The sequence below is a fragment of the Ascaphus truei genome, chromosome 5 (assembly GCF_040206685.1).
Source record: "Ascaphus truei isolate aAscTru1 chromosome 5, aAscTru1.hap1, whole genome shotgun sequence".
In the NCBI taxonomy this organism is placed as follows: domain Eukaryota; kingdom Metazoa; phylum Chordata; class Amphibia; order Anura; family Ascaphidae; genus Ascaphus; species Ascaphus truei.
In genome coordinates, this window is record NC_134487.1 from 185853793 (window position 1) to 185872765 (window position 18973).

At 38.8% G+C, this 18973-nt stretch overlaps 1 protein-coding gene across 2 annotated transcripts in view; it reads right to left on the bottom strand.

Annotated features, from left to right (window-relative positions):
• Window positions 1-3044: 3044 nt before the first annotated feature.
• RAB11FIP1 (RAB11 family interacting protein 1) overlaps window positions 3045-18973 on the bottom strand; it is a 48039-nt gene continuing 32110 nt past the window's right edge. The window contains exons 4-6 of one of the 2 annotated variants that reach the window (XM_075601410.1): window positions 14036-15649; window positions 9918-10023; window positions 3045-7810 (exon numbers count right to left, since the gene is read on the bottom strand). In XM_075601410.1, the coding sequence (XP_075457525.1) occupies window positions 7592-7810; window positions 9918-10023; window positions 14036-15649 (1939 nt within the window). In that variant the 3' untranslated portion in view covers window positions 3045-7591. The remainder of the gene's footprint in view (window positions 7811-9917; window positions 10024-14035; window positions 15650-18973) is intronic. The other variant, XM_075601411.1, reaches the window with a different exon arrangement.

The window sequence follows — 18973 nt, forward strand, 5'->3', positions numbered from 1 at the left end:
GATAAACACCATTAGTACTCCATGTGTTTTTGTTAGGGTACTATATGACATAGTTCTGTATAGAGGGATAGCCTAGTAATGGTTAACCCAGTATCACTATCCAACCTTATGAAGACACTAAAATGCCAAGAAGCAGACAATGAAGTGCCATATACTGCATACTTTGTTCGTAATATTGCGCGTAGAGATAGTGGTCTGGATTCAGGGATAGCCTCTATACGGTTAACCCATAATCACCACTTGACCATAATATGTTAACATTGGGTAGCGGTGAGAGCCACAGTTGCAATCACCACATTCTATAAACAAAGACCGAGTTGTCAATATCTTAAGCAGTTTGATCTGCTACTTGCTAAACCCTCTGCCGATAAATGAATAATACTGGATAGCGAATCAGTCTTACAAATAACGAGTGAGATCTTCCCAGCAGGACCACCAGGTATGATATGCATGCTAAGTGGTAAAAATGCCACATGCTCTTACAAGAGTGTTGCTTAAAGAAAACAAATGTATGGGGGGTATGTGTGTTCCGATCATCTGCCCTTAAGATGTGCCAGTGTTTTTCAAAGATAGACTTGCGTGATCCCACTGTTCATTGAAAGTCCCTATAAACCTGATTGTGTTTGGATTTATGCTAGGGACTTTGTCTTTCAAGTTGTTGTTTCTAGCTCTTTTATATGCCTTCTTTATGATGTTATTACTATAGCCCCAAGCTAGAAATCTATCCCTCATAAGACATGCCTGATGTTCAAAGTTGGAGTATAAGGTTGAATAGTGATACTGGGTTAACCATTACTAGGCTTCCTCTCTATCCAGTCACTCAGCAACTAGAATTAAGGCTGCAGAGATTTCTGACTAATACATAAGAAGCATTAATGGTGTTCACCACCGTGTTCCTATTTTAAATCCCAATCCCGCATCTGGTTCACGAACACCATATGATGCACAGTTAAGCTGGATTTACTCAGTGATCACTAGATCTATATATAGCCACCTGCATCTGCACGATTCAGGAGACGACTTCATTAGGTCTTTACTTGGCACCAGGCCCTTGGTTGTAGAACCAGCACCCTATGGGTTAGGCCACTAATAGGTGCTTAAACATTGGATACTATAGGGGCAGCTACAACATTTGCCACCTTTTGCTCTAATATCTGTACCCCCGGATGTGTGTTTGTAACATTTGATGGAGACCCCATATTACCTCTCTGCCGAGTTTTAGGTTAATTCACGCCTTCATCTAGGCATTTAGTGGGGTCAATCACATACTAACATCGAGACTCATAATATTTTTTGCGTCCAAACCTTATTTTAGTAATTTGATCACAGCTCACCAATAAACTGTTTTTAACATTGACATCAACTGGGCACACTCTTGTTCATCCCTATCCCCCTTATCATTATTAACTCCCTTGGTAGTCTCTGTGTAATATACTTTGATAGAGTGCTCTCATTTATTGGGGTTCTTTTTCTCCGTAGTTCCTATACCATTATTCACCCCAGATTGTAGCACCAAATCACTCATCTTTAGTCCTCCTATGCGCTGCTGCGAGGGTTCTCTCCCATTCCCCTGTCCCTTACTAGTTCGTTAAATTAAAACATAGCCATTGCAGAGTAACGTTTTTCAGACTAATAATAAAAAGTGTAGGTATGACAGACTCCCAATGAGTGAAACTCAAAGGAGGGGTGGGGGAGGGAATAAAAAAAAATATGGTTTAGATGTACAGCTGTGCACCTCCCAATCAGCCTGCTGAGCTGAAATTTACCCCCTAATAAAATATGGCAAAAATATACTCTGTACTATTTACGATTTGAATTGATGGCAATTCTGGATGGATTATGGAACACAGTGGTGTAGTGAGTACAATATCCTGTAGTGTGCTCCTCTGGCAGAAACAGCGCTGCTGTATGGATTGTTTCCTGTCGTGCTACCTTGATAAAGGTCCTCTGAGCAAAACATTGGTGAATAAAGCCAGGCTCTATGAAACACAAGGTGGAGTGTTACTCTTCCTTCCTTAATCCTTCAAGAGCTGCACATTGCCATTTATCACAAAGTGGATGAGTAAGTGGCATCACAGCTTCAAATGGCCATGTATTCACCCTCTCTCCCAGGAGCCGCCTACAGAAGTCAATACATGACTAATCAGGGGGTAACTTATTAAAACCTATTATGAAATTAATTTTAATTCGTGTATATTTAAAGTACTTTTCATATACCTGAATGTCCCTTTCAGGCTTTCATACATCGTATTTATATAGTATATGCAAACTTTGTTTTGACGTATATTTTTAATTATCCCTACTTTTCTTGCTGATGTATATTTTATTTTTATTTTTTCTTGGGAAAAATACAAAAAACAAGAATGCAGGACTTAATTTAATCCATTAATACACCATCCCAATGAAAATATAAACTTTATAATTCTTCATAGGAAACAAGTGAATATTTACTTTTCAATTTTATATATTTTAAATAAACACATTTTTGGGGGACTACTCCTTAGGTTCATGTCTCTGTAGACTAAAATCCAGGGTCAGTCAGTCAATGCCATGTATAAAGTGGTTGTACAATTCTAAGGACTATGTCACCTGCACTTCACTGTATAGAACATGCTATTTTTGAGTTCTTATCAGCCACCACTTTGTGAAAGACAACATAGTTGATCTGTTGCATGGTGTTTTTAAAAAAACAAAACAGAATTTTCATGGTTGAACAGAGGAAGGCCGAATCAGACGACAAAGATCGTTCTACACACTTAAATTGTCCTAGAGCCTGCAGGAGATTGTATGCACGCATATGAAACAAGAACAGATGGATCCAGTTTTAGATTTTCAATAATGTATCGATGCATTTATATACAGATACATACGAATGCACACATACTGTACTCACACTCTAATAAGGCATGATTGTTCAAACTGCATTGTGTTTTTGAAGCAAGGAGGGACAGAACCCTTAAAATAAAATAGTGCCATCTGCTTTCAGTATAAATTATCTCATTTGTAAATCTTTCACTCGGATGAAATAAAAACAACACAAGATATATGGTAAATAGATTTTCATTTGTCAGATTCAAAAGAATACATATTTATTCTCCTTATAAATATATGTCAGTGTCACAAGAAAAACCAATACAGTTTATATCCAGTGTACAGTGTCAAATACATTACATTGTACTTATTGATAAAGTGCTAAAAGACTTGTCCCTTAACCCCTTCTGTGTCAGAAGAGCCTTGCTGGCCCTTCTGACACTGAACAGGTTAAATTAACCACACTGCCACTCAAAGCCAGCCGAAGATTTATGGAAGAACAGGAATACTGTCAGCGTTACCTTTTATGTATTGAAAAAGATTAAGCATCTGTACTAAACATCTGCATTTTAGTGGTTTGATTTTCACTTATTATTATCCAAAACACAAATAATTTACAGCCGGCAGCTTTTAAAATCGTTGTGAATGATTTTCACTCAATTCCTGGATTTCTGAATTGTAGGACTCAAAAGATATCTGGCTTCGATTTGATCATTTTCTTTCTGGTGCATATAAAAAGGTGGTTATTGTCAGATATAGGAAGTCACGGTTTTGCCAAAAACATGTATTATGATTCACAAGTAGCAATCGAAAAATCAACAATATACTACTAAATATTTAAGGGTACTTTTATTTTCCAATATATTAAAATCTTGGCCCTTTTAAGAAACGCAATAAAGAAGCTTGGGGGGGGGGGGGCGGAAAAAAAAAAAAAAAACTTTATTTTGCTTTGAATAATATTAAAATGGCTGCCTAATGTAAATATCTATCTTTTAGAATCACCTAAAAAAATAAAAACTAAGACATTTCCGAGCCAGTTTGTAGAAATAAATGTGTTGCAGGCCCCTTGGGCAGTGGAAAGGTATGGAAATGTATATACTTTTGTCTTATTGCTAAATACTGTACATTTATGGAGCAAACTTAATTAACTGTATGTACTGAGTGTAAATCAGTGCTATTGTACAAAGTTAGAGGAAAACAACAGCATAAACATCAATTAATGTGTGCATAGAATTAAATGCATACAGGTATTGTAATGCAAGTGCATGTTCTACATGGTGAGGCAATGTATGAATAGAGGATTATGGGTAAGGCAATTAACTCCTTCAATACTAGAGGGACCTGCAACGTATAGAAGGCAAGAATGTTTTTGGTCTTCCCCACCCCTTTCGGGAGAGGGCCGAAGTTAAAAAGAGCCCCACTTTTCCTTATCCCTTGTGCGTATGGATAAAATCAGATCCTTGAAGTGCAAAAGATTAAGGCAACAGAATTGGTAAGAAGTATTTTAAAGGCACTTTCACTAACTTGCGCAGTGGCAAATACAGCATACAGGTTTAAACCCTTTCACTGCCAGAGGGATTAAGAGCCAGTCCTGTTTTGAACGTAGTAAGGCACACATCTGTAGTCATCCTGCCAACACAGTTGAACATTTTTCTTGCCATATCTGCCAGTAATGGCAATAGAGTTCCTTTCTATAATAATAAAAAAATAAAAAAAAGCCACTTACACAGCTAGGAGAGCTGCAGAATAGTGCATAATAGCCATATAATAAAATGTAATTGGTCATGGTCCAAAGGCCTTTGTGAAATGAAAGAAACCCAGTTCGAGGTCATTTTGATAAAACCGGTTCCAGATTATTATTATTATTATTATTATTATTATTATTATATGGGGGTTGATCAATCAATGGCAGAATACTCACAAGTGAGTTTGCAGATGTTCCACAGGTCCTCAGACAAACCTGCTTCATTTGTCCAATCGTCACACGTGGTTAAGCTGCAGACAAGGATTCTGGGTAGCTACACTAAGTGGGCAATCCTTCCAATCCACTCAATTAAATAGATTTCCTATAGCTTTTGCCTGCAGCATTACACAGCTTGCAGAGTTATGCTTGGGACACACAAGAACAGAATCCATGGACCTCATCAGACAGCCATTCCATTAATGTGGACGCCTCAGTTTGTGCGTGCTCTGATTCTGCATTGTGAAGCTGGCAGTGGTTGCAAACCAGACACAATCAGATTATGGTGGGTGAACAGTTTCCAAAGCCCTGAGCGGTACCAAGTACCATAAAGAGTGAGGAAAAACACTATCACTGCAATGTGAGAGGAATAATCACTTGAAAGAGCATTTAAACAGCTAGTTGGAGGCAAATTTAACTAGGTGATACCTGTCTGATGCCGTCCACACATTTACTATTGTATTGCTGTATGCACACATTATATTGTATCTGATAAAGATATATTTCATAGGTAAATTGAGTCTTTATGTCAGATTGTCTTAGCAACATAGCATTACTCTTAGTTAGCCTCTTTACTGCTAGAGGGACCTGCAGTGCATTGGAGGCAAAGCCTGGTCAGTCAAAAGACTGCAAAACTTTGTTCATTTCAAAATGCAACTATTTTTCTTGTATACAAAAATGTTAAGCTTTACTACAAATATATATTTCCAGTTCATAGTGGTGTTACACAAACTATCCCTGTGCTCTGTGTCAACTTACACAGCAGATACTTTGCCCCCAAATCATTACATTTAAAAGAAAACAACAATTCATACATAGTGAGTTGAAACAACCCCAAAAACCCTGTGGCTAACCCGTTTCACATGTGAATATAACCTACAATTTAAGGTAATTATACAGTGCATATATAAGTACCACAGAAAGTGAATTCTTACTGGTGAAAAAGGTCAGTACCAGTTGTATATTAGAACAAGGCGATACCATCCACTCAATGTGTCGGCAAGAGACTCTCGCAACTGTGAATGTGGGGAGGTGCTCCAATGCCCTCCTGCATCTTGGAAAGCACTGGGGTGCTGCTGATTCACATCATGCAAGAAAACCCAACAGCACACACCATCTCTCAAGACCACACCACCCCCCCCCAAAAGGAAAGCTGAAGCACTGATTAACCACAAACCGTGTGAGGACGCACCTTGTTGGTTTGTAATTGTCAGTTTACATGCATTTTTTTTAACCTTTAAAATTATTTTTTTTTAAATATTTTGGTAGCTCTAGCATATTTTTTTCTTGCAGTGTTGCATAACCTTGCCGAAAAATACATGGTGTTGAATCCGCTGGCAGCCAAGGGGTGCATCATGTCCAAGGGGAAAACAAATCTGTACCGTTTACACACCATAATATTAATATAAGTTATGCCCCATGAGGATGTACCTGTAGGCAGAAATCCTGACTGTGTTAAGGCAAACATTAGTCCTCCATATGTAATGCATGTAAAATGGAGGAGATGTAACTAACACACACACACACACACACACACACACACACACACACACACACACGTTCAGAGCTCTCAACACTAAAACAGCTCACACCCCTTCACCAGCTTATCCAAATTCAGCTGCAAACCAGCGCACATATTGAATACTGTATATTAAATGAGTAGCCTAACTTCCAATGTGCAAACTCACAACAGAGATTAGTACACTGGAGATATTAAAAAAAGGTATAAACAAATCCAACAAGGGATAAAGATGCTCGATTGAGCACCAACACCTTACCGGAGCTTTGCGAAGCAGTCTTAAACTAGACAGCACTTTGTCTAATGAACTGGAAGGTAGCTGATGGCTTAGCACTGCTTCATAAATATGGCCCATTAAACAGGAAAGGGGCTGTGACCAGTTTGAAGTAATCAAAACAAAGAATCAAATGGGCTAAAGAGGTAAAAAAAAAGGGGGTATTGGTATCAGATGTCATTGCAGGGTGGGTGCACATACCAAAAGATTGGCTCGCCCCTTTGCTACCGGAAGGGCTGGCATTGCAATCCCAGACTACTTCCAATGACTGATGTGTGTCCTATGTCAGAAGCACTTGGACTGTTAACTACAAAAGATTGTGTTAAAGCAGCACAGGGATACGGCCTTACTAAACAATTTCTCCTTTATGTACCTTGGATCTATGATTAACGCCATCGGCCAAGAAACTGGGACACCACATTGGAAATAAACAAAGAAATTGAACAGAACCAATTGCGGTCTGGTACCCCACGTCTCAGTGCGACAGAATGCACATTGTCTACTTGAGCAACATTGGGCGGTGTTAACCCTTTACATTTTCCAAAAACAAACATTCAGCTAACCGTGGAAGTTGTTTTTCCCTCCCAGAATAGTCTGCAACATCCATAATCTAAAACACACAGGTACAGTTCATGGAAGACAGCTAGGTGTCCGAGTCCTGCCCCTACCTGCAGTGTTAGAATGACTAAACCCTTCAGTGCAATGTAACAGAGTACTAAAAATGGAATTATTTGCGGGGTTTAGGTTATAGATGTCTTGGTACAGCAAATCTAATCCTTTACAGCTCAAAGTACAGTAACAAAAGTAACAATAATACCTACTTTGATAAACAAACAAGTTGCTCTATTAAAGCCTGTAAGGGAAGAAGAGCCATTTTATACAATTTTCCATAATTTAGGGTGCACTGAACCCCTACTAGCCGAGATAACCAGAAGGCTTCCCAAACAGGCTGTGTGAGCCAAATAATGCTCTGTTAAGCTGGGTGCCCTAGTTCAGCCATTGAGTCTCTGCTGTAGTGAGGGGGGAATTACACCCTGCCGGCCTTCTTGCTGAGATTCTTTGAATTCCTCAGGATGTTGGGGGTCTCCTCTATAACCCGCACCAGCAGATTGTCGATGTAATCTTCCAGCTCCCGCACTTGCATCTCTTTCTTTGTCATCATGTCCTTCTGCTTCAAGACCAGCTGGATCAGCTCATCGTGTGTTAGCTCGGCATACGCCGAGGCAGGATCTGAGTTCTCGTATTTCTATGGAGAGGACAGTTCAATTTCAGTGTAAGGAATAATTGCACAGAGTTAGATTTGTTAGTTGATTTCCAACAAGAGGTCTGCTAGAATTCCAAAATGGGCAGGGCAACTGTTATAGATCACACTGCACAATTTGCAAAGTATATAAACTCAATTGTGAATACTATTAATTAAAAGCTCCCTTGAGATTAATATCATTCAAATGGTTATGGGGATTTTTTTTTTTTTTAATGAATATACTGTATGTCCCCCATACGTACTTTAGCAAGGGTTTCACCACTTAACTATGGAAGTTGCGAATATAACTGCAAATCCATAAATTTGCAACGTTTAGGCCTTCACACCAGTTTTGGGGTTAAAAAAAATACACACTTGCCTCCTGTTCAATATTAAACCAAGAAAAAAGGCCAGATCAAAATAAAAACAGCGCACAACTCGGTGTATCAAAAAGTATTATTGCGCATTGCAGGGAAGGTCAAAAATGCACGTACATCAAAACTTAACATATCAGACAGTACATTGTTAGGGACATGTTACCACTTGGATCATTCATCCCTGATGAAGTAAGCCTTACGAAACACGTAGGGTGCACAAGGATTTGTAGTTACTCTCTACATGCTCTAAATACACTACCAGCAAGGTTAACCTAGGTCTGCGGCTATAGAATTGCATAGACGTCTACGGTGCTTGCTGGTGATGTCACTGCTGGCCGCATGAGACCCAGTGTTACCTTACACGGCGTGTAGCTGTGTTTGTGTCGGGAGTCTTTTACACCCCGCAGTTATTTTACTGTTAGTGGACGGCGCTTTAAACGCACGGACATCGTTGGAGGATCCAGGTTCAGAAGTGGACCGCCCAGACCTAGCTGATCAATCGCAGGAATCGGAGGTGCCAGTTGGTGTCTTTAGTGACGAGGCTGTGTCATCAGACTCATGCACCCTGTGGTAACATGTCCCCAACATGTACTGCCTGATATGTTAAGTTTTGATGTACGTGCAGTTTTTTACCTTCTTTGCAATAATACTTTTTGATACACTAGGAGTTGTGCGCGGTTTTTGTTTTTTCTCTATTAGCACTTTGTGACGCGGAGCCATCACTGTTGAAATAGCAGCAGTCGAGTACTGTTTTGAACAGGAAAAGGTTACATTTTATTCCTTTTTCTTCACATCACTTCATTCACTGACACATTGAATTGATACTTATTTTGTATCCTAATTTTAGATTCTATCTTGGTTGTATCCCTATATAAATCACTATCACTGTGTATAGTATATGACAATTTGATGCGCATTCATTTATTATTCACAAATCAAAGTAAATCTGACAAGGACCCTTTAGTAATGAAATTCACACATCCTCAATTAAAAGGCTAAAACATGTTTTGATAAGATCAAAATTCACAGGATGTCCAGAAGCCAAATTTAAAAATAGAAATCACTTAATTTACCCAATGAAGGTTCCTGAATAAAAGTGATCAAGAGCGGAAACATATAATGAACAGCAGCCTTCTGTTCGCAGTTTATATTATTATTTTGACAACCCCTGATAAGTAACCCAGTTACCCATTAACCCATTACCATCAGCAGAGCTCAAGGGCAAAACAAGTCTAGGCAGTAGAATTGTAATGAGACAGTTAGCAACATTGCTTATTACAATATTGTTGCTGGATAATTTCACTGTAATTTTACCACTAGGATCAGTGCTATGCAATCAATCCCTGTGCATGGAACCCTACAGTTCCACGAGAAGCTCCTAGCAAAAAATAAATAAATTATACTGGTAATGGTGGATATTGTATTCCTCCAATCCCGATTTTATTTCACCATGTTTTAATAGACTGATTCAAGAAGGTTATGTTATACTGTAGTAGTATCAATATAAATTTATATTGATACACTTGCATATATTACCTTGCTAGAAGCCTCAAGTACAGTAGATTTACATTTTCTATGAACACGCAAAGTAAAGTAATTTGTTGGGAAGCATTGCCCTTTAAGGCTTGTGGAGCTGTGTTTGAACTTTAATGGATAGGCCGCATTGTGCTTTTGAACGACTAAAGTACGAGTCAATTAAATGAAAAGATCTTGTGTTATCACCAACTACTTACCTTGGCGTTGATGGTATTCAGTGCATTCTCATGGCTTTTAATTGGCTGCGAGATGTTGGAAGGAGTTTTGTTCGGTGTTGTGTTCATGGGCTTAACTGGGTGAGTCCTGTAAAGGCACACAAAGCGGACACAATGTTTGGGCAACTCTGAAAGGATCACACAGACACACACACTACAGTCCGTCTCCCCTCATTTAGAGATCATTTTAAGCATCTGCGGTATCGGACATCAGTACAACTCAGAATATTGGCAAAAGAAAGGGATTCTAGGAATCCCTTAAATGCTCACCTCATTGGGTGTTTGGAGTTCAGCAGCCATATAAAAATACCACAGCGCATTGGTCTAGGACGTTTGGCCAAAATGCTGGAGTGTCCCGCAGCCGCGACATATTGCCTGCGGCGATGTGCCTGGGTGGCGTTTTGGTCGCGGCAAAATGTCCCATTCCAGAGCGAATCCCTCAGCTCAGCATTTAAGACTAGTATACTTCATGTCTCAATTCTGGGAGAAAATAGAGAGTGTGACCCCCTCCATTCATAAATCTGATTTAAAGTGACTGTTTGAGCTTTTTAAGTGTGGCAGTCACAAACTGTCTAATGGTTTACGGCAAGCGTGGAAGAGACTAACAGACTGGTGAAATCTACTGTTTTACGCAAAAAAATTTCCTTGCTAGTATTCTCTCCCAAATATGGACCACTTCCTGTGCTCCAAGCTGAAGAATTTTAAATTGACTTTGGGAAAGGGAATGAGGATGGGAGAGCAAGAGAACATACGCAAGAAAAACCATTGTACTGCTTCTTGTGTATTGCATGAAGTGTTCTTTAATGGTCTTGAAATATGGGTTTAATCATTAGGGATCATTCTTGCATCATTGTTAGTCAATGAAACAGATTGACAATTTAACAATTTTTCTATCTTTGCGGATCAATGAAGTACATTGATTAACCATTTGGAAACCCAAATGTAAGTACTTGGGCAATTGATTGTAACAGAAAAATTCTACAGGCATGATCTGTGTGCGAGAGGAACTTGGTAAAATGCATTGTGTGTAGATAAAAGGGACAGGACTCCAATTCAGCCACGGCATTTCCTTAAAAGAACATGCATTTTTTTGTTGCATTAAACAACTTCAAAAGATCTTTATACAAAAGGGTTCTTTTACCTGCCCTGTGTAAAAAAGTATTTACAAGAGCTTCTGAATGATGCAAAATTACAAAATCACATGGCAAAACCCAAATATTAAAAAAGACTTCAGTTCAGAAGCAAAAATGGATTTGATGAAAAAGTGGCAAAATGGACTTAACTTCACATTGACAAAGGGGGGGTGGGGGAAGGGGAAGCCCCTTCGCTGTATGGAAACCCAATCTGACAGAGCAGCAGCAGCACAAATTGGACCAAAATCTTTAGAGCCAGTGCTGTACACTTCCAAAATCTTCTCACTTCTATAGTACAGGATATTCATCTTTGCTGTCTGACTAAGGAGGGGTCAGGAGTTTCTATAAACACTTCCAGGAGATGTTTGCACTATAGGTTTCAAGAGCATTAAAGAGCATTAAAGAGCCAGATCAGGCAGAACAATTAACTAGAATTCTGCTGTAACCAGTTGATACCAGTGAGCATCTGAATGATACCTCTGCACCCTGTAACCATAAACATACATGTATTTCTACATGCTTTGCTTTCTTCTTAAATAGTGCCACATGGTATTTAAAAAAAGAGGATTGTGGGAGCCCATCTATTACAACATTATGTACCATCGCAGGAACCGGACTGAAATGAAAACCATTACAAAATTAAATAAAGCGCATAAGTTTATGCCATTCATCATCTAATTTAAGTATCAAGGGAATTCAAAATGTTGTGGGATAAACAAAATCATCCTAAATGTGAAATAAAGCCAATATTGGAATAGGGTCTGAGGTTTTACAATAGATGGAAAAAATGGGTAGGCTAGGTGGCTGGTAACTTTTTCCAAGTACAACTGAACCCCCTTATAACGCGGTGCTTCGGGTCCAAAGAATCACATTGTGTTAAGCGGATCACGTTAGATCACTTCTTTTTCTTCTTTTCTACGTTCTTCTCTTTCCTTTGTTAAGCCCATGAGAGACGCTCACGGAAGCGGCTGCTTCCCTAACAAAACCGGAACTAGGAAGACAGACCACACTTATTCAAAAACAGTGTTATAGCAACTATTTTATTTCAGTAATGATGACGAACTGTTAATGCCCTTTGTTGTATGGACAAGTGACACTGTTAAAACATCACATGTATTCCAAGACTATATATTTGTTATGTCTCTCTAAAACAATAAAAAAAATTGAAACAAAAAAAGAAATAATGTACAATTGTATGCATTGTACAATAAAGTATTTAAGACACCAATAATAGTGTTGTCCAGTATTCATAAATACAAAAATAGGGAGGTACGCTTGCATCGCGTTATAAGCGGATTCGCGTTGTAACGGGGTTGAGCTGTATTAATGGAGAGCGCCAACAAACAATGAACGAGTTTCCAGATTTTCACAGGTTCAAGTATAACATGGAACAAGTGCTGAAAGACCGGTTTCCTTTTTGCTAATAACTCAACAAGGATTAGAATAGACAATAGTCTTCATTAATAAAAGGGCTAAAATCACCCACATTCCCATTTTATCATGGCTGTGCGATTACTCATAAAAAAAATGGGGGAAAAAAAAAAAAACAACAGGAGCATGCACATAATATACAATGACAATCTGAACCAGGCACCTCAATTGGCTGTAAAAGTAACTCTTGAAATGTTCTGCAGTACTTCTCCACCATACGTGTGGGAGTTTCATGCGTTTTCATGAACTAGAATGAAGGTTGGTTAACCATTATCCAATAATAGGGTGCCTTACAAGATTCCTGAAAGTAGGAATCCTTTGGCCTTCCAAATTCCAGAAATCCGATTACTGCAGAAAAACATTGTACTGTAGAGCACATTAAGAACTGTGGTTTTAGCTGGCTGTATTCTGCATCACCATCAAAGAAATCCATGAACTTGTAGGGTCTATGTATCAATCTGGCTATGCTGGCGTTTAATTAATGCCAAGAGGCATTTGGATTATACATCTGGATTTGCTAAGGAGGTCCCATTATGGAGCAATAGAAGGGGCAGAGGAGTTATTTGATGCACATATATAAGTGGCATGCATGAATTTCCGTATATTATTTCCTTGACAGAGTATTAATAAAACTAGGAGCTCTTAACTGGCATACAATAAAATATACAGTACAATTTGATTTATGGGTTTTCACATAGGACGTGGATTTTTGAGTTATGCAGTTATGGGGCAATTAAAATGAATATGTTGCCTTTATCTCAATTAGCTGTACAGTTGCTGGTTTTTCTAGTGTTAAAGTAGCTTAATAGTTAGGGACATCTTTAAATGAACCCTGTATCTTGTCAGAACTCTGTGCCAAGACATACTTGAAAACGAGATTACTTCCTGATAAAACATTTTATAAAAAAAAAAAATTATGTGCAGCATTCACTCAAAATTTGCATAATTGCCAAGTGAAAATATTGGAGGATGTGGTGAAGTTGATACAATGTTACATATCTGGTGGTCTTGTCCCAAACTTGGTCCCAGATCTTTGATTGTAGAACCAACCCATCAAACAATGGCAAGTGATCCATTTATAGCATTATTTTATATTAAAAAAAAAAAAAAAAAACTTTCCCAAAAATATTGACTTCACAGTATTGACCACTAAATGCACTATAGCCAACTTCTGGAAAAAGGAAGAACCTCCAAGGACTAAGATTTTACAAAAATGTAAAAGTTAATCTTATGGAGCGTCTCAATGGATCTTTTGATAAATTCGGTGAGATTTAGCTCCCGAGAATCTTCACAATATATCAAAATTGGATAATGTAAATATATTTTATCGGAATTGTAAATTTATGATCAAACAAATGTATATGAACTGTACCTACTCCCTATCCTCATGCCTATTATTTTTTTTTATCCTGCCCCATTTACCTTTATAAATTTATGAAATTGTTAAAAAAATAAAAAAAGGATTTAAAAAAAATCTCCGACCAGCAATAAATAAAATAAAAATAAGAGTGTGTACAAAACGTTCACGTCTCTCACCTTTGCCTGGAAGACACAGTTCCACCACTCTGCAGGGTAGGGATTGGATGTGTCTCAGAGGGTGAAACCCATGCACGGAGCAGCTTCTTCTTGCCAGAGTTTTCCACTTTACCAGAACCATCATTGGTTGGGGTTGTCGGAGACTCTGCTCTAGAAGTGTTAGGAGTATCAGTTGGAAGAGAAACAGAGGGGAGGAGTGGGGAAGAGCTAGGTAGAATGTTGGAAGTAGAGAGGTTTTCTGGTATCTGTTTTTGGGTGGAGTCAGTGCTCTTGTTTTCCTCCTCCACAATTTCAGTCCCCCTAAAAGCTTTTTCCTTCAAACTGTCGGGGATATCATGAGAGGGCTTGTTTGAGGAATCTGTGTAAACCTTACTTTCTAGATCTATGTTTTTGCCATGTTTTTTCTCCATTACAAGGTCAACCTTATCTTTTGGAGTTTTTGAAACACTACTTGTTTGCACTTTAAGATACTGATTTGTCTCTTTGACAAGTGGCATATTTGATGATATTTTAACATCCGCAACTGGATTATTTTTTACAGAAAATTTGTAGTCTTTGTTTTCAAGCTGCTCATCATCAGAGGTTCCTTCTGGATTTTCTAGGATGACTGGAAGCTCATCAAGTCTGTAACTTGAGTCTTCAATCAACTGAGCTGCCATCTTGGTGCCGGTAATTGTTTGGACTGACTGCACTTGGCTACTGATCAGTGATGAACCAACACGAGAGGTTTGCTCCATTTTCTTGGCTTTGGGAGGTATATCTGTTAATGATGTGGATATATCTAGAAGCTGGGCTGGTTCTAAAGACACTGTACCATCTAATACAGATTCAGCAGAATTTTTATTTAATTTTGTAGTACTTCTAGGAGCTGGCTTTGGTGGTTTCAGCTCTTCTACAAGTTCCTCTTTTCTAGGCAAAGACTGAACTCTTGGTGTTGGCTTTGGGGGTTCATTAACATCATGTGGTATGGAAATGTTAAATTTATCTTGTATATCGCTAGATAAAGTTGACTTTATAGTTTTTTCATTTTTGTCTGCATAGGGGGTAAAAATGGCACTCGTGTGGCTTTTGCCAAAGCCATCAATATCTGGCTCTGGATAATTATAGGTGGAGGATGTCTCTTTAAGTACAGGTTGGTTGCCTGCATCAACTGCAGTATTAACACAGGTATTTGGCGGTTTACCTTTGAGCTGATCAAGGAGAGATTTCACAGATGTCTTAACAGTGTTTTTTTCACTGAATGGGGGAACGATTTGAACCTCTTTAGGGTCAGGTGATTTGTTTGGGGATACACCTGCCCTCCAGAACAATGGCACAGAGGGCTTTTCATATAAGCTAGATTGTGTTGCAGATTCTTCACTTCTGGCCTCAGCTTCCAAGATTTGGGGGCTATCAGAAGGGGATAATGTGCCCTTCTCATAAAATGAAGAAAGAATGGTGTTAGAAGTGGACGAAGCATGCAAAGTAGTCTGGTTGTGGGTTCCCAACTCCTTCCCTAACCTAGTAGCAGTAATAAAGGTATCATCCTGACCACCAGTAAGAGGTGCAGAAAGAAAAGATGGGTTAGACAGAGATGAAGAAAGCCTGGTTTCAGCCTCTGAAGACACGTCCAGTCTGTAAAGAGGACAGAATAAAAATCTGCAGGTCAGTTGCCTCGCAGATGTGACAATACATATCTGGCAAGTTATTCATACATTAACCACTTCATATTTCTCCTAGGAGAGAAAATCTCTGAAGAATAGGGTATTAAAAAAAAATAAAAGTATATGTGTTTCCTCTATTAACGTTTTTGCGACAGTTCAGTGTTTCTCAAACCACAACTTGGGGACCCTGGTGTGGCCAGTGGTTCCAGAAGAAAAACAGACATCCACTGGTTTAAAAAATAAACCTCATAAAAGTGCCACTAACTCCTTTGACAACAACTCCTCCTGCTGATAATGTCAGCCACAGAGTTTGATTTGTGTAGCTGTGCCGATGACCAACATTATTATTTTTTTTATTTTTGTTTGAACATTTTATAATGATTTTGGTGTGGGAGAGGACTGTCTCAAGCTGCTCCAAGCGAGTGTTGGAAGGGACTCCCATTTGCTGTATAGATCACATTAGAAGTTGACACTCATACAATGTAGGATGTTGTAATTTGGAGTAAAGCCACCCGCTATGGGCAGCTATTTTTAACTTTCAACACATGAAAATGTGTAATGTGTGTATGAGGAGATGGCCTTTTTACCAAGTGATTAGTACTAGGCAAAATCTCTGTCTAAAGATAGATTTATTTTAATACAGCTTGTGGTAAGAGAAAACCCCGAGTCCTACAGTGCTCAGCTTAATCAAACTGGGAGCCGAAGTAACCCTCGGATAGAACATCATAGTGCCGGACTACTTCTGATTGCAACTCTCTTCTAATAGCCAAATGAAGCAATCTGGCAGGTATATGTTTTATTTGAAAGAGTCATGGATCCTTTAAAATGCAGTACATCCAATAGTAAGCTTAGTTTTTCATAAAGACCAGACCCTGGGACTGGTAAAAGTCCCATTAAAGTCCACTAGCCAACTAAAAATTCACTCCATCCACTGGTTATGGGTCCCAATATTAGAAAAACAATGAGTGCAGAAGAACCGCGTTCATGGCACAACTGTCTCCCAAAAACTCACCTCTCAATGCCTTGCGTAACGCTAGGCAAGACAATGTAGAGTGTGACATCAGGATGCAGAGGCGTGATCGGCAAATCTATTGCCAACAGTTCTTTAGCACCCGCTAATCTTTTCAGTGCTAGACACCCCTAATGTTTCTCTCGTCTAGGAATAATCCACTTATCTGGGACATGTGTGGCAAAATATGCAAGAGAGGAGGGGGGGAGGGCAGGGAGAAGGTGGTTTCACCCATCACAGGAACTGTACCCTATGATAAAAGGGTAGTACCTACTGCTTTGGCTTTCATAGGGAATAGCGTTAGACTCTTATGTTTTAACTGGACAGAAAGTGCTATTACAACACCTTGTCATAAAGATAAATTGGAGTTGCAATATTAATAAAATAAAAAAAAGGCTTCCCTCTATTGCTAATGATGGCTGCATAATTTCAGAAGTGCTTTTTAGATTCAGCTGTGAAATCCTAATATAAAAAGACAAACTACCGCAAGCGATATAATTCAGAGATAGTCTTTTCACTTTTGGTGGAAAAAAAAAAAAAAAACGGACAAAATAAATAAATACATTGCAAGAGCTATATCAAAAGTTGCAGTAATCCGTGCAAAGGAGAAAGCTGCCTGGGTATTTGTAAGCAAAGGGTGGGTAGCCGTGTCGGTCCTTTCTTCCAAGCAGTAAAAAAACAAAAACGAAGGAGAGGGAGTAGGTGGTACCGTATGATACCTTTAATTGGACCAACAAGTAGTTGATGTTACAAGCTTTTGAACCTCTCTGGGTTCTTCAACATACCCAATAAAGGACCCAAGAGGTTTGAAAGCTTGTAACATAACTACTTGTTGGTCCAATAAAAAGGTATCATACCACCTCCTCCCTCCTTTGTTCTAAAGGGGTATTTGTATGAACAACACATGAATGTAAGTTGTATGAAACAAAATATTTTAGGAACAATCAGTGGGACTGGAGTTTTAACTTCCAAGTAGAATCAGCGAGAAACAGTAGTCTTAAAATAGCTGTTGATCAAAGTTACTTATCAATTTCAGAAAAGTGTGCTAATCATTTAGATATTTGTATGCGTTCTAGTTATGTGACGGACCGCTTTATCTCAATGACGTTTTACGATCGTCCCTCAATGAATGTATACACGTTTTGGTGTTTTAACCCATGTAATATTAGGGAAAATCAAATCGGTTTCTGCTAAAGATCTAGCCGATCCAAAAGGTGCCGTTTTTTTAATAATAAAAAGTGTTATGGACAGACATATCTGGCTAAACTTTCACATCACTGGATTGAATCCAGAAATCTAATAATACGGATTGAACAGGACGCACCCTAACAGTTTAATTCCTACTACATGACCTTTCAGTGAAAGCCTGGATAGGAATATCTTAAACTCCTGGTTTGCTTGTTTGGTTTTAGGGGTCGTGTCCTTCTATAAACCTAATAAAAGAACAGACAAAAATATCTTAGCAACGAAAAAAAGTTAAACAAAATGTAAGTGCAACAAGGAGTGGTTCTGCTTCCTTATTGCATGAAAATAATACCAGTTAGGTGTGTTAGTAGGCCCGGGGCCAAGAGTGTGACTACATCCTCATGTCAATTATTTACTAGAACAGTCCGTCAAGCCAGAACTCCAACCAAGGGGTTTGGGGAGGGGGGTGGGGGGGAAGAGAAGGGTTGTAGAGGACTGTAGTCCAAAATCTACATAAAAAGAGAGACCTGCAATTCTCAAAGAGGGGGAGTGCAATAGTTTAGAAAATATTTTGTATGATAATGCAGATTTCCCATGTACTTTTAGCATCCTAGAAAATTAGCCACAATCCGCAGGGTGTCACCATGTGTGTAATGTTTATTTTGGGTTATGTCCCAGCCTACTACTGACTAACCCATACTAATAACCAAGATGGCATCTTCTCTATAGCAAGTGTTTCAAGGAGGTATGCGGTAGGAGTCAGCAGTTATGTATGTAATCTATGAAGTCTCTTAACCACCACCCTTTTTGCTATAATGTTTTGAAATATTAAAATAATTGTAGTAATAGTATTTTTTCTTCATGATCCCAACAAAAATGCATTTTCCAAACAGTATTTCTCCCTAAGGCCGTGATTATACCAAAATCGTCCGGCGGCATAGCGCGATGCCACGTGGCTTAAAACCACAATACAGAAATCCAATTAAAGCGAACATACTGTTTGCGACGCGCACCCAGCGCCAAACTGCAAAGAGGCAGACTGGAGAGAAGACAGGAGGAGATTTTGTTTTTCATGAGCGAAGGCTGCTGAGGGCGAACAGC